The sequence below is a fragment of the Passer domesticus genome, chromosome 14 (assembly GCF_036417665.1).
Source record: "Passer domesticus isolate bPasDom1 chromosome 14, bPasDom1.hap1, whole genome shotgun sequence".
Classification (NCBI taxonomy): domain Eukaryota; kingdom Metazoa; phylum Chordata; class Aves; order Passeriformes; family Passeridae; genus Passer; species Passer domesticus.
The window spans coordinates 3,774,152-3,786,565 of NC_087487.1; the positions used below are offsets into that span (position 1 = coordinate 3,774,152).

The 12,414-nt window shown below is 43.8% G+C and overlaps 1 protein-coding gene across 5 annotated transcripts in view; it reads right to left on the reverse strand.

Annotated features, from left to right (window-relative positions):
* Window positions 1–12,414, reverse strand: part of ZNF592 (zinc finger protein 592) — a 35,711-nt gene that overhangs the window by 7,742 nt on the left and 15,555 nt on the right. For all 5 annotated transcript variants that reach the window (XM_064389101.1, XM_064389104.1, XM_064389105.1 and 2 more), the window contains exons 3-5: window positions 8,013–8,191; window positions 3,315–3,491; window positions 2,395–2,554 (exon numbers count right to left, since the gene is read on the reverse strand). In XM_064389101.1, the coding sequence (XP_064245171.1) occupies window positions 2,395–2,554; window positions 3,315–3,491; window positions 8,013–8,191 (516 nt within the window). The remainder of the gene's footprint in view (window positions 1–2,394; window positions 2,555–3,314; window positions 3,492–8,012; window positions 8,192–12,414) is intronic.

The following is a 12,414-nucleotide window of genomic DNA, read 5'->3' on the forward strand; positions in this document are numbered from 1 at the left end:
TGTTTCCTGCATGACAACAGCCGCTCCTTGGTGCTGCCTGTTTAGCATTTTGGATGAGCCCTGGGAACTCTGGTTAAACAGGGAAGATGTAATGGAAGAGAAATTTCAACTGTCATTATTTCAAGAGCCTAAGCTCTAAAAACACAGAGCTTTGGTAAGCTCTGAATGAAATGTTTGCTGGTATCCTGGAGGATCTAAAGCTGCTTCATTTTTGCTCAAGGGATGGGAAGAGAAAATGTTTAAGTTTCTCCAAGTCTACTTCCTTCAATTCCACCCCATCTATTGATATTTACATTTCTCATGGTTCAAAACTTCACTTCTGACATATAAAACCAAGCATAAAGCCAGGAACCAGCCTTATAAGGAATATGGCTTTAGGCTCTTTGGTTATTTAACAGGCCAAAATCCAAAAGTCCCCCAAAAAGTTATTTTAACAAAGAAAATTGAACATAAGGAAAATAATCTAAAAAAATGAAGAGCTGTGGGAAAGCAAAAGCAAGTAAAAGAGCAACATACCAAAGAAACCTCAAGAAACTCCCCCAGGAACAACAACAGTTCATCCACACAAAAGGCTAATTTAGAGGTTTAATTGTGCACAGTAATTAATAACGGGTAAAGTTTCAACACATGAAAGCCCCAGGCATTTGGAAGTCTTTCTGTGGGTTAGACACCAAACAAACCTCCAAACACAAGGTCTCAGCTGAGCAGTCTGTGTACTTTGCACCTGGCCCAGCTGATGACCACAGAAGCCACAGCACTGCCAGCTCCTCAGGAACACACACACATCACCTTTCTCCCCGTCTGGAAATCTCTGGAGTGCCCATTTCTCCACTGTTACACCACTGGGGCCAAACAAATGAGGAGCATGGAAAAATGAAGTGATTTCTCTGCAGGATCAATACCTGGAAGCAGAGCTAACTCCTGCTCTGTGATGCTCTAAACCTGAGGAAGATGAGGAGGCACATGGATTCTTTATTTTGCATGTAGGCACACACTAGACAGCACCTCCTAAAAGCTCTACCACATGAAGGTGATCTCAGAGGAGATGGGGGAGTAAAATTACTCCCCTGCCACAGCCAAAAGCCTTCAGTTACCTCAGAGGTTAAGAGACAAAGTTTTGTGGTGAAGATCTCGGGGTGCTGATGCACAAACTGCTGCAGGCAGGTCCCTGGGCTGGGATCTGACAATGAACCACAGGGTGAGTATCTCAGCCCCAGTTTTTTAGCACTGGGGAAGAACATCTCTTTGAAAATTCTAGCCTTAATCTCAACTCTATTTTCCTAGCTATAATGCACCAAGATTAGCAATCATCGACTTCACAGGAGGGCTTCAAACTGCAATTCATTACTGCATGCAAAGCACTTCCAGATTTGCAAGTTAAAGATATGGGGGAGAGAGCAAGGAAGGCGTTTTGAATGGGTCTTGCTTTCAGGAATGAGCTAAAAAAAATCTTCTGGCTTTCTCAGTGTTAGTATAAACAAAATGAAGTCACTGATTTAAAAAAAAAAAAGTCCTTTTTTTCCCCTCATCAAAGGGCAAGCTCTTTCTTCAGAATGCCACTGAGAAATCTTCTGAGGTGATTTTTGTGGAGTGTTGTTAAGCACTGAACATAAAAACATCCTGAGTAAGATAACAGAAAAATGTAGTGCCTTTACATTTATGGAATAATGAGACCTGTAAGGCTGGTACTTCCAGGGCAATCACTTCTGCCTCTCTCAGTCCACTCTCATAGCCTGGTGTGGTTCAGAGCAGCAGGGAATCAGGCTCTTAAATGCCACATAACCTCCCTCTGAGGCAGCTGCAAAGGGGCCAAAGCTCCCCAGGGGAGCACCCAAAATGGCAGATTCAGCTTTCACTATATAAACCCAGTAACACTGTGGGCAGAGAATAATTGTTCCTGTCTCCCAGCTGAAGAAGCTGCCACATGAATTTAATTATTTTCCTTGAGTTTAAGAGGCTGGGGACTCCCCATCCCTGGAAGTGTTCAAGGACACATTGGACAGCACCCAGAGCAACCTGGGACAGTGGAAGGTGTCCCTGCAGGGGGTAGAATGAGATGGGCTTTAAGGTCCCTTCCAACCCAAACCAGTCTGTGATTCTGTGCTTCCATGAAAATAGAAGAGTTAAAAATCAAAGAGATTTACCTGTATAAACAAGTTTTTATCATACAGCTAAAATGCATCTAGATGAGAGGAACTGCCAGCATTAAGACCAACTAACACAAACCACTACAGTGACATTTCCAGATCCTGTAAATCACTGTAGTCTGTATTTTCCACTAAGATATTCTTCAGCAATCTTCCACTTCTTGACCCACTTGCCTCACATGACTGATGTATATTCTCTGTGAACTCAAAAAACAAGATCTTGCACCAGTAAGGGAGAGTTACCTACCTTGACATGCTGCATTAGCTGCTGCTTCTGCATATACACCAGCTGACACTGTGGGCACTTGAACACTCCCACCAACAACTTGCTGGTGTTCTGCTGGAAGTGCTCTTGGAGCAGCTTCTTCTTGTTAAAGACCATCTCACAAGAGCATTTGTAGATCACCCTTAAACAATTAAAGAAAGTAAATTCAGTCTCTCTGCCTCAAGAACATAATGTAAAAAGTTATCTCAGCAGCTCCAGAAAGGGATGGCCTTCTGAGGAGGGCTGTGCTCTCCATGCATTGTCAACACACACCCACGTGGGCAACTGAACCAGTAACTCAACTGGGAAGAACATCAAAATGCCTCAGGCACATACCACAGCTTGCTAAAAATAAGTTTACTTCTATGCATATGCATAACCCCGTGTGTTTGAGCACAGACAGATGGGAGCAAACACAAAGCATACCAGCCAGCTACACACTGCTTGCAATCCCACCTTTCCATAGTTCCTCACTTAAAGCACAGATTTTTGGCACTAGCTCAAGCCTTGGAGGGAACAGCTACAGGGTGGAAAAATCAGGAGGCTTCTCTCTAGTGATTTTTGGGGGCAACACTGCCTGGAATAACTCTCCTCTTCCCTTCAAGTGCCAGATGCCCTGGAGCCATCTACCACTGAGGGTCCTGCTGGACAAAGAGGTGACAAGTAAGTTCCTTTTATGGATGTTTAGCTCTTGCCTGACCAAAGCCCTCTCCTCCTACACAGGAGACTGTTTGTACCAAGGCTTGCTCTGGTTTGGAACAGACCCCTGCTGGCAGACAAAGCAGCAGATCATCTTATACAAGGACAGAAACCAAATACAGAAAAAAAAAAAAAACTGTGAGAGAAAGGGGGAATCCTGGAGCCATCCAGCAAAGGAGAAGAGATAAAGCCAAAACACTTACTGAGTAGTCTTGTGAGGCTCTGCTGGGTGCTGGCTGGCCACGTGAGCCATGGTGGTGTCAGCAGACTTGAAGGCCTTGGGGCAAAAAGAACACTTGTGGAAGACTTCGCAGTGTTTCTCGTGGATGTGCACTTTGAGCATGGCCAGGGTCATGAAGACAACTCCACAGTGGATGCACCTGGGGGAGGCATGACAGAGAGGAGTTACAGCCACAGCACCACTCCCATCACACCCATGGAAGAGTTAAAAATATGGCACAAATGGAAAGATCAGGCTGTGGTGGGTCCTTGATTCAATCAGTTCAATCATATTAATGTGGAAGAGTCAAGGAGGAATTCTGAGCAGAACTCCCAGCTAAATGGTACCAACAAGATCTATAAAAGAAACCTTCAGAGACTAAAACAACCCAAAAAAGAATGAAGATGTGGTTCAACAGAATGCCAGCCCTGTACCTGTGAAAGCCAATTCCAGCACAGGGCACAAGTGAAAGACTAAACAAGTCTGTATAAACAACTTTTTAATCTGATGAGATCTCCCTGTGGCAAAAAGAGAGACACAGTCTCAAGCTACATCAGGGAAGGTATAGTTGGATATCAGGAAAAAAAATTTCACCAAAAGAATAATAAAATACTGGAATGCTCTTTCAAGGAGGTGGTAGAATCACCATCTCTGGATGTGTTTAAAAAAGGACTGGACATGGCACTTGGTGCTATAGTCTAGTTGAGGTGTCAGAGCATAGGTTGGATTTGATGATATTAGAGGTCTCTTCCAACCTCATGATTCTGTGATTCTGTGAAAAAGCAGCACAAGTACCAGTCAGTCCCCAAATTTTATTTATACAAAATAAAGAGAAAGTTGGAAATCTTCAGCAATTGCTACTCCACTGAGCTCCAGAAAATTACAACAGCAACAGCAAAGATACTGAGAACAGCAGTAGAAACACCCAAGGAACTGATAAAGCTCATTAAAATCATTAAGATACAGGTGCTGCCTAGAAACTGCTTGTCTGGAAGGGCTGTCTGGGTGCTCAAGGAAGAGAGAGAGAAACGGAAAAGGATTCTTCTCAGCAGCTGAAAACAAGACCAAGAGGGGAGCAGGGCCACCCTGCTGTTCCCAGCCTGCCTCTCCTCCAGACACACACCTGGGACAGGTCCTGCCTAATATTCCCACAGGATGGCAACAATCAGCAGCCTCACTTCATTTAACTTTAACACTCCCCACATCTGCCTGCTGTGCTCTGAGATGCCACACTCCAGCTTACAAGGGCACGTGAGGATGCAGCCACCTGTCCTCACCTGCCTCCAGCACACCAGCCACAGGGTTTGCCATCCCATGGGTGCACCTCTGCTGATCGGGGACCAGAACAGCCTCTCCCAAGGATATTCCATCAAAATGGCACCAGTGGAACTCTGCTTAAGCCAGCACTGCATGTCCAGATGTTAGAGCAGGGAACTCCAGCCTGGTAATGCAAGGGCCAACCTTGCATTGGTGGGATGTGAGAGATGCACAAGGGATAACCTCCTCACCTTACAAACAGGTTTTCCCTTCATTTCCCTGCTTTCCCTGAGGGCTGTGTCTGCCCACAGCACTGCTGGGGGACGTGTGCTCAGCACTGCTGGCACAGATGGGCCCCAGCTATGGTGCACTGGAACTGCTCCAAGCCTGTATCATAAACAAACAAGCTGCTGGAATATCCTTCCCTCCGAACCAGCCTCCCAGCAGCGTTTAGGAAACAAGCCCAGCCTTTGAAGTTGCACTTCAAAAGATCATTAGGCAGAAGCCAGCCTGAAGGAGCCAAACTCTCTCCCCCACACTTTTAAGAAAACACAGAATTGCTGTTTTCTTAAATTTCAAGAGGGAAGCAGTGACAGAAGCTGGTGTGACCTTTGGGGAAGCATGAAGACATTGTGCTGGAGTAGTTCTGCCTTCAGGCCTGATCCTCAACCATGTGAGACAGGGGGAGAGAGATTTTTCTAATACAGTAACAGCAGGAACCAGGTTGTTATGGAAGAATGAATTCCCTAAGTATAAATGGAAGTACATCCAGGAATACCCAAGGGGCTTCCTCCACAAATACTCCCTGAATTAAAGAGATGGTTCTGCCTGACGCTTGATTTTGGGAAGTGCTTCATTAAGAATGAGGAATGAAACAAGCACTAACTCAGGGTCAAACAATCACAGGTTAATTTAATTTACACTAAATGGAAGTCTAAACAACAGCCACGTTGTAATTAAGAATCCTAGTGCCAGAAGGACAAGGTCTCATAAACTAATTAGCTGAACAAAGTGGATGGAGGATGTCAAGGGGCTTGCCATGTAATTCCTGCAAATTGCAAATCCTGCTATCATCCCCAGTGCTGCTGGATCCCTCGGGGCAAGGAGGGTTGGCTGGAAGTCTTGGAAAGCATCCTGTGAGAGGAGATAACAGCTACAATATATTGTCTTAACCTTCTGAACGCTTCCTATGCAATCACCTTCCAGCCCCTCAATTCTCCAAATGGCACCAAGCAGAAAAATGAGTCCCAAATTGGTGGGGACAGTTGGAAGGGGCTTGGAAAAAGTGGGGAAGGTGAGACTTGGAGCCAAGAAGAAAGGACCATTAAGGACAATCTTGCTGAGTTTCATTTTGAACTGTAGAACACCACTCTCATTTTCAGTGCAATCACTAGCCATGACTCAACTCCAAATAAAACAACCCCAAATTTAATTGAAAGCATAGGGTTATTAGCAGAAAAGAAGACAGAATAAGGACTTATCACAAAACCAAACCTGTGCTCCAGAAATTAAAAAAAAAAATAGGGACATAAAGAGAAGCAGCTAAAGTCAAGCTGATCCCAGGAGGGATTTAAAGAATTCCTCAGCTTTTCAGCTCTGCAAGTAAGAAATGTGAAAGAAAAGAATGAAGTCACTCCGTGACCACAGGGCAGATGCCACAGATTATCTAGATATGGTTCTGCAACCAGAATTTATCTCTTCTGTTTTCAACAATGTCAGTGACATCAGCCCTGCAGCAGAGACAGGCAGGATAACAAGGCTGGCACAGCCAGACATTGACCTGTCTGGTGGACTCATCTTTCACAGATGAGCTTCAGTAGATGTGAATTAGAGGAGAAGTTAAAGAAACTCAGCTTTTAGAGAAGCTGGGTAAAGATAAAAAATCCTTAAGCATAATTTGTGAGCTTTGCCTTTGTTTAGAGCTTCGTTAATGTCCCTGGAACAGAGAGTAGGTATCTGCTAATGATATCTACAGACAGATGGAAGCTCTCCTTGCTGGATTCCCAGGTGACACTGAAGTCCCAAGAACAGCACCAAACCCAAGTTAATTTTCTGACATCTCCTCCATACCCCTTTTTCCATGTCAGGGAAAATGTTTTTTCCTCCTTCCCAGATTAACTGATTTTCAAACAGCCCCAGTGTCACAGCCATTTAATACGTGATGGAATTAATTCTTTGTTGTGGGCTGGGTCTCCTCAGATGAGATCCCACATTAAAAAGCCTTATCTGTATATAATTAAACTCAGAATTAGTTTGTTATGTGCCTCTTGTCTTCACAGTTGAAAAGAAAAAGGCCTTGAAAACCTCAGTGTGATTCAGACCAAACCACACAGCAGAGCTTCCTGAAGTTGCAGACATCTTAAAAGAACATCCCCAAGAGCAGAAATTGCCTTGTTTGTTTGAATTCTCAGAGTATTTCATGGCAACCAAGAGAAAAAACAGAACTTTAAGGAAACTCAAAAGATCACCCACTCTCATCTCCCAAGCAAATCATCACATGTTAAGAGCTGTGCTGCATGGAGCTCAGGTGATCTAAACATGCCAAGGAGGGAAGGCTCATAGGGAAAAGTAACATCTTATTAGAGCAAGCAGTTTAGTGGGAGAGAAGATATTGTACCACATCCAGAACCTTGGGAGCCTTCTCCACCTGTCTCAGCTCATGAGAAATGTTTGATGATTTGCAGGGGCATAGAAGGAAATAATCTGTGCCCTTCTCACAAAGGCACACATCCTCAGCCCATTACAACTGACATAAATATAAATTCAAGCCTTAAGGAGATTTACAGGATTAAGATCTGCAATCTTTTTGCTCTAAGTATCAATCCTGAGACATCCAGCTGCAACATGAATTCAATACAAGAGCTTTTCAGCTCAAAGACGCCACAAAATAATGTCTGCTCTCAGAAACCTCCCTTAAATCCAGTTAGTAATTATTTCCCATTTCAAATGTGTTCTGTCATGCAGAAAACCATGCCAGGCTCCAGCTACATCCACTTTCATTTCTGCTGTAAGACAGTCCACAGTCACAGAATGTTTTAGGTTGAAAGGGACTTTTAAACTCCCTGCCATGGGGAGGGACACCTTCCATTACACCAGGTGGCTCCAAGCCTTGTTCAACTTGGCCTTGAACACTTCCAGGGATGGAACAGAGTTAATTTCTTCTCAGTAGCTGCTACAGTGCTGTGTTTTGGATTCAGAATGAGAACAACATTGATAAGACACTGAATGTTTTGGTTTTTGCTAAGTTATGTTTATCCTAAGTCAAGGCCTTTTTTTCTTGGGGTGTGTGTGTGTGTGTGTGTGTGTCTCCTGCTCCGCCAGTGAGAAGACACACAAACTGGGAAGGAACACAGCCAGGACAGGGACAGTCACAAGCAAACAGAGGTGTAAATCCCAGCCTCCCAGGAGCCTGAGCTGCACGCACCTGAAGCCAACCTTGCGGGAGTAGTGCAGGCAGTTCTCCTTGACGTGGGTCTGGAAGTAGGCGGAGCGGCACACGGCTCCGCACTCGGGGCAGCAGTACGGGGACTTGTGGGCATGGATCCTCTGGTGGGCACAGTAACTGCACTGGTTGGGCAGCATCATCTGGCACACTTGACACGTCTGATGGAAGAAAGGTTATATTTGTTAGTTATTCTCTGCTTGGGGTTTTTTTTCCCCCTAAATTCACAGTAGAAAACTTGCAGGTTTAAAGGAAGAACACAAATGCTCCTCTAGCAGCAGCATCAGCTCCACAAAGCTCTTTAACTAATCTATCATCTTTTCCCTACATCTTCCACAGCTAACCATTCCCAAATAAAAGTTCCATATTTAAACCACATCTTCTATGCTTTATTTCCTTTTTTTCCCCATAAAAAAGAAAGCAAATTCTTTCACCTCTTAGCTCTCATGATATTGTGAATGCTCAGCACTTTCATTTCCTGACTTGAGGAGAGCACTTTTCTCAACAAGTGCTCACCCCACACCAACACATCACAAAAAAGGAGGAAAATTACAGCCTGACTCCAAACACCTGCTGCTGAAGGCAGTGCAGTCCTGACGTGCACTTTCCCCATCAAAACAACTGCAAAATTCTCTTGCAAAATTTCTTTGTATCAGACAAAATTTGAACTTCCCAAGACCACAAACTATGTGTTTCCCTTACAGAAACTTCCTGATGACCAGAAATAACACAAAGCCTCTTTCTCTGCCTGTTTCATCCTTAATGAAATCCATTTTTACACACATGCTTACTATCAAAACCTCTTTGCAGAAGCATAATTTATTTGACATGTAGAGTTTTTATGTGGATGTATCATCCCATTTTCAACAGCTGTCAAACCTCTGCTCCCTTTCACAGGTGTCTCAACTCTCTGTACTCCTGCAAAGCCCAGGAGCAGCTACTCCTCCTCTGCAGGAAGCACATTACTGGACGCCTGAGCAGGAGTAGAGCTGGAGCAGATCCCAGCCCACTCTGAGCCCTCCAGGAGCAAAAACTGTCTTCCAACATTTATCATCCCATGCAAAATCACTCCTCTAACTTAAGAATGAACAAGAGCATGCAGCTAATTATGGATTATCAAATCAAGTAATTTAACTAAGTAATTTCCATGGGCTTCATTGCTGGCAGGCAAGGTAGAAACATGAGACAGAAGCCCCTAAATCTGACAAAAAATAGAATTAAATTAATGGCCAACTCCCTTTTCTGTATCATTGCTATTTCATGCAGCACCTCTGCTATGCTCCACTACATAACACCCATCAGGGAAATGTCAAAACCCCTGCAGGTAAGAGAAAGCATCACTTACAATGAAATGCAAAGCTGTGACAAACCTGAAAGGTTCATGGGGTGGAAGGGAATAAAAAATTAGGCTCTCAAAAGTGAAAACTGCAGAAATTTCCAAATACATGAAAAGCTTCAGATGTGATCTGAGATATGTCACAACTCAAATTTAGAGGAGAAACTGTTTCTCCAGGAAGGAGAGAAATTAGTGGAAAAACCACATGGTAAGACTCCCATGTACACACCCATAGGCAATTAAAGGAAGCTCAAGAGCATTTCAAATGCTGCAGAAGTCCCCTAATTTCAGCAAAGAAAAACAGTGCAAAAGGGCCATGGGAATGGGAAAATGAGAAATAGAAAATCCCCCAGGATCTCTCTGCAAGGAGCTGAACGGGACCTTTAATTCTCCAATGCACTCTCAAATCCACAAGTAAGAGCTACAAAAGTAAGTAATAAGCAATAAATTCATAGTAAATAAGAACAGTAAGTAATAAGTAAAAGCAGTTTTATTGTGTTTAAGATATTTTTTTCTAACTGGCTTGAGAATGGAGAATTTATCTCCCTGGCATTGTTAAAATGGGACTTCTTGCTGTGATCTCAACTAGTATGTAAGGCAGAGCCACCACAACCACAAGCTGAAAGCACCTTTGCCCTAGTAACTCAGTGAGAAACATTCTCTCCAGATCCTGCCTTGTCAAAGCCAATTTAGTTTTGATTTTAAGTCAGTTTGAGGCTCACCTCCTCCTCCCCCGCATGTCATACCCACTGCTCCCAAAATCAATCAGCACATGTTGAAAACCTGAATTTTCAGCACCCTGTGTTCTCTTGTGCTGGATGTAAAATATGCCAAAACCACTCAGTATTTGATGAGCTCCACGGCTGGGCACTGCTGCCTGGGGATGTCAGAGGAGCAGCCAGCTCCCATCACCTCCTGTGTTATGTGAAAGTCTCCACAGGACCAAAACCATGCCAACAGAGGCCAGAAAAGTTTGGGGACTGTGAGTAATAGGCACCAAAATTGTGGTTATCGACTTTAGGCCTGGCAGAAAGCCTGCCAGAAAGTGTAGACACGTGATGCAGGAATAAAAGTAGTGAGGATAAGGCTAAATTAATTCATTGCTCCTGCAGGCACCAGGGAAGGAGCTAGAAGGATTCCCACACTGACACCACACACCACAGGGGGGACATAAACCAGCCCCAGCCTCCACATTCAGATTGTCTTGTGGAAGAGCCAAGACATTGGGCAGTAAATGGACAAAGAAGAGAGATGAGACACAAGGATAAATGAGTAAGAATAAGGAAAATCTCATCCTTCAGCAGCATTAGTTCTGGACTTGGGAAAAGTCAATGCAGCTTCTCCCTTCTGGCCCCATGAAACCATCCAGGCTCTCCAGAGGAGTCACCAACCACATGAGTGAGGAAGATCTGAGCTGCAATGGGTCAGGCTACCTGCATTTCCCAAACTGCTTTGCAACATCCTTCACTACAGGATTTTGAGGAAACTAAGGTACCACCACGTAAGAGGAGTTTGCTTGGATAAGTAAGTGGTTAGAAGAAAAGACAGAGCAAGACAGAGGAAGGTGCCTAGGAAGTTGTGCTGGCATTTTGGCTCTTCAAAATAACCTCAAAGTATCTGGGAAAGTTAAACAGCAAAAATTGATGATCATAACCCAGTAACTCAGTGTGTTATAGATAAGGGCTGACCACGAGGGCTGGCTGCAAAAATAATCTGCAGGGCTGAGGATAATAAAATGAACCAAGCAAGGAGCACACTAGAGCTGAGGAAGGTTCCAGTAAGAGGAAAAAAAAAACATAACTGGTGTCTTCCTGCTCACACTCATCCTTTTCTCAACACCTGCAGAAGACAGGAGACCAGACATCCTGCCAGGAGGGTTACAGGAGGTTCTGCTCATCCCTTTTGCACCAGGGGCTGCTGCACTTGTCAGGAGCCAGTGGGCAGCCATGCTGGGCTCCCCACCAAGCACTCAGTCTGGGACATGCAGTGGTTCTTCCTTTTGCAACTCTTCTGCTGCGTATGAGAAATTGTAACTTGGTTCCAGATGTCACATTTTTTATCTCTCTCCTAGTTTTCCATGACTTTTCAAAGAAGTCTGGCAGCAATTTGAGACATTCATTAGTCAGTTATTTCTAAAACATGTTACCAGGACGGGATTCAGTTGTGTAATGTCTGTGTTTTTCATACTCCCATAGCCTACGCTTTAATCAAGAGTTATTTATTACAAATTTTCTTTAATTCTGGTTTGCCTGCCACATTTCATTTGGGCTTTTCTTCCACAAGTCACACACACACAGAAAAATGCTCAGAAGCTCAGCCATTTTGGAATACTTGAGCTGATTCCCATTTTTGCTTATTAGCTTCTTCAAAAGGGGAAAAAATATTAAATATTCACTGAGATACAGTGCAGATTGAAAAAAATATGCTACTCAAAAAAAAGTTTGTCTGTTAAACCCAACTCTGTGGCCACAGAGGTGTTTGCAAATCAGGGCATTTATAGTAGCACACAGTTTTGCCCCAGACAGTGCCTGTGGAAAAGAACTGGCATGAGCAAAGAAACATTCCAGCAGTTTTAGTCTCTTTGCTGTTCCAGAGTTAAGCGATGGTGATGGAGTCCACATCTACTTAAGAGTTGCCCCCAGACTACAAGGGTCCATCCTGACATGATCATCATGGAGCTTCAGTTAAAAACACTTAGGCAGCAACCCTGTGGCATTGAACCAGGGCTAGGAAAAAGATTCACAAGCCAAATTATCTCAAAAAAAAAAAAAAAATTACTAAAGACTTAAACAGTCAGAGGGGAACAGAAACTGCATTTGCAGACTGTTAATGTTTCAAAAAATGCTTGCCCCTAACATATTCAAACCAAAAATCCCCTACCAGTGGTGCCCTAGAGCCCCAGCTCTTCCCCAAATCCAGACTTTTGCAAGCTATAATTTTTCTGCTTCAGGCAGAGCTGCTGGGGCAGCCAAGGGATCACAGAGATTAGCAGGATCTTCTTGCTATTAAAATAAAAAAAAAAAACAAAAACAGTGACCAATTACTGGT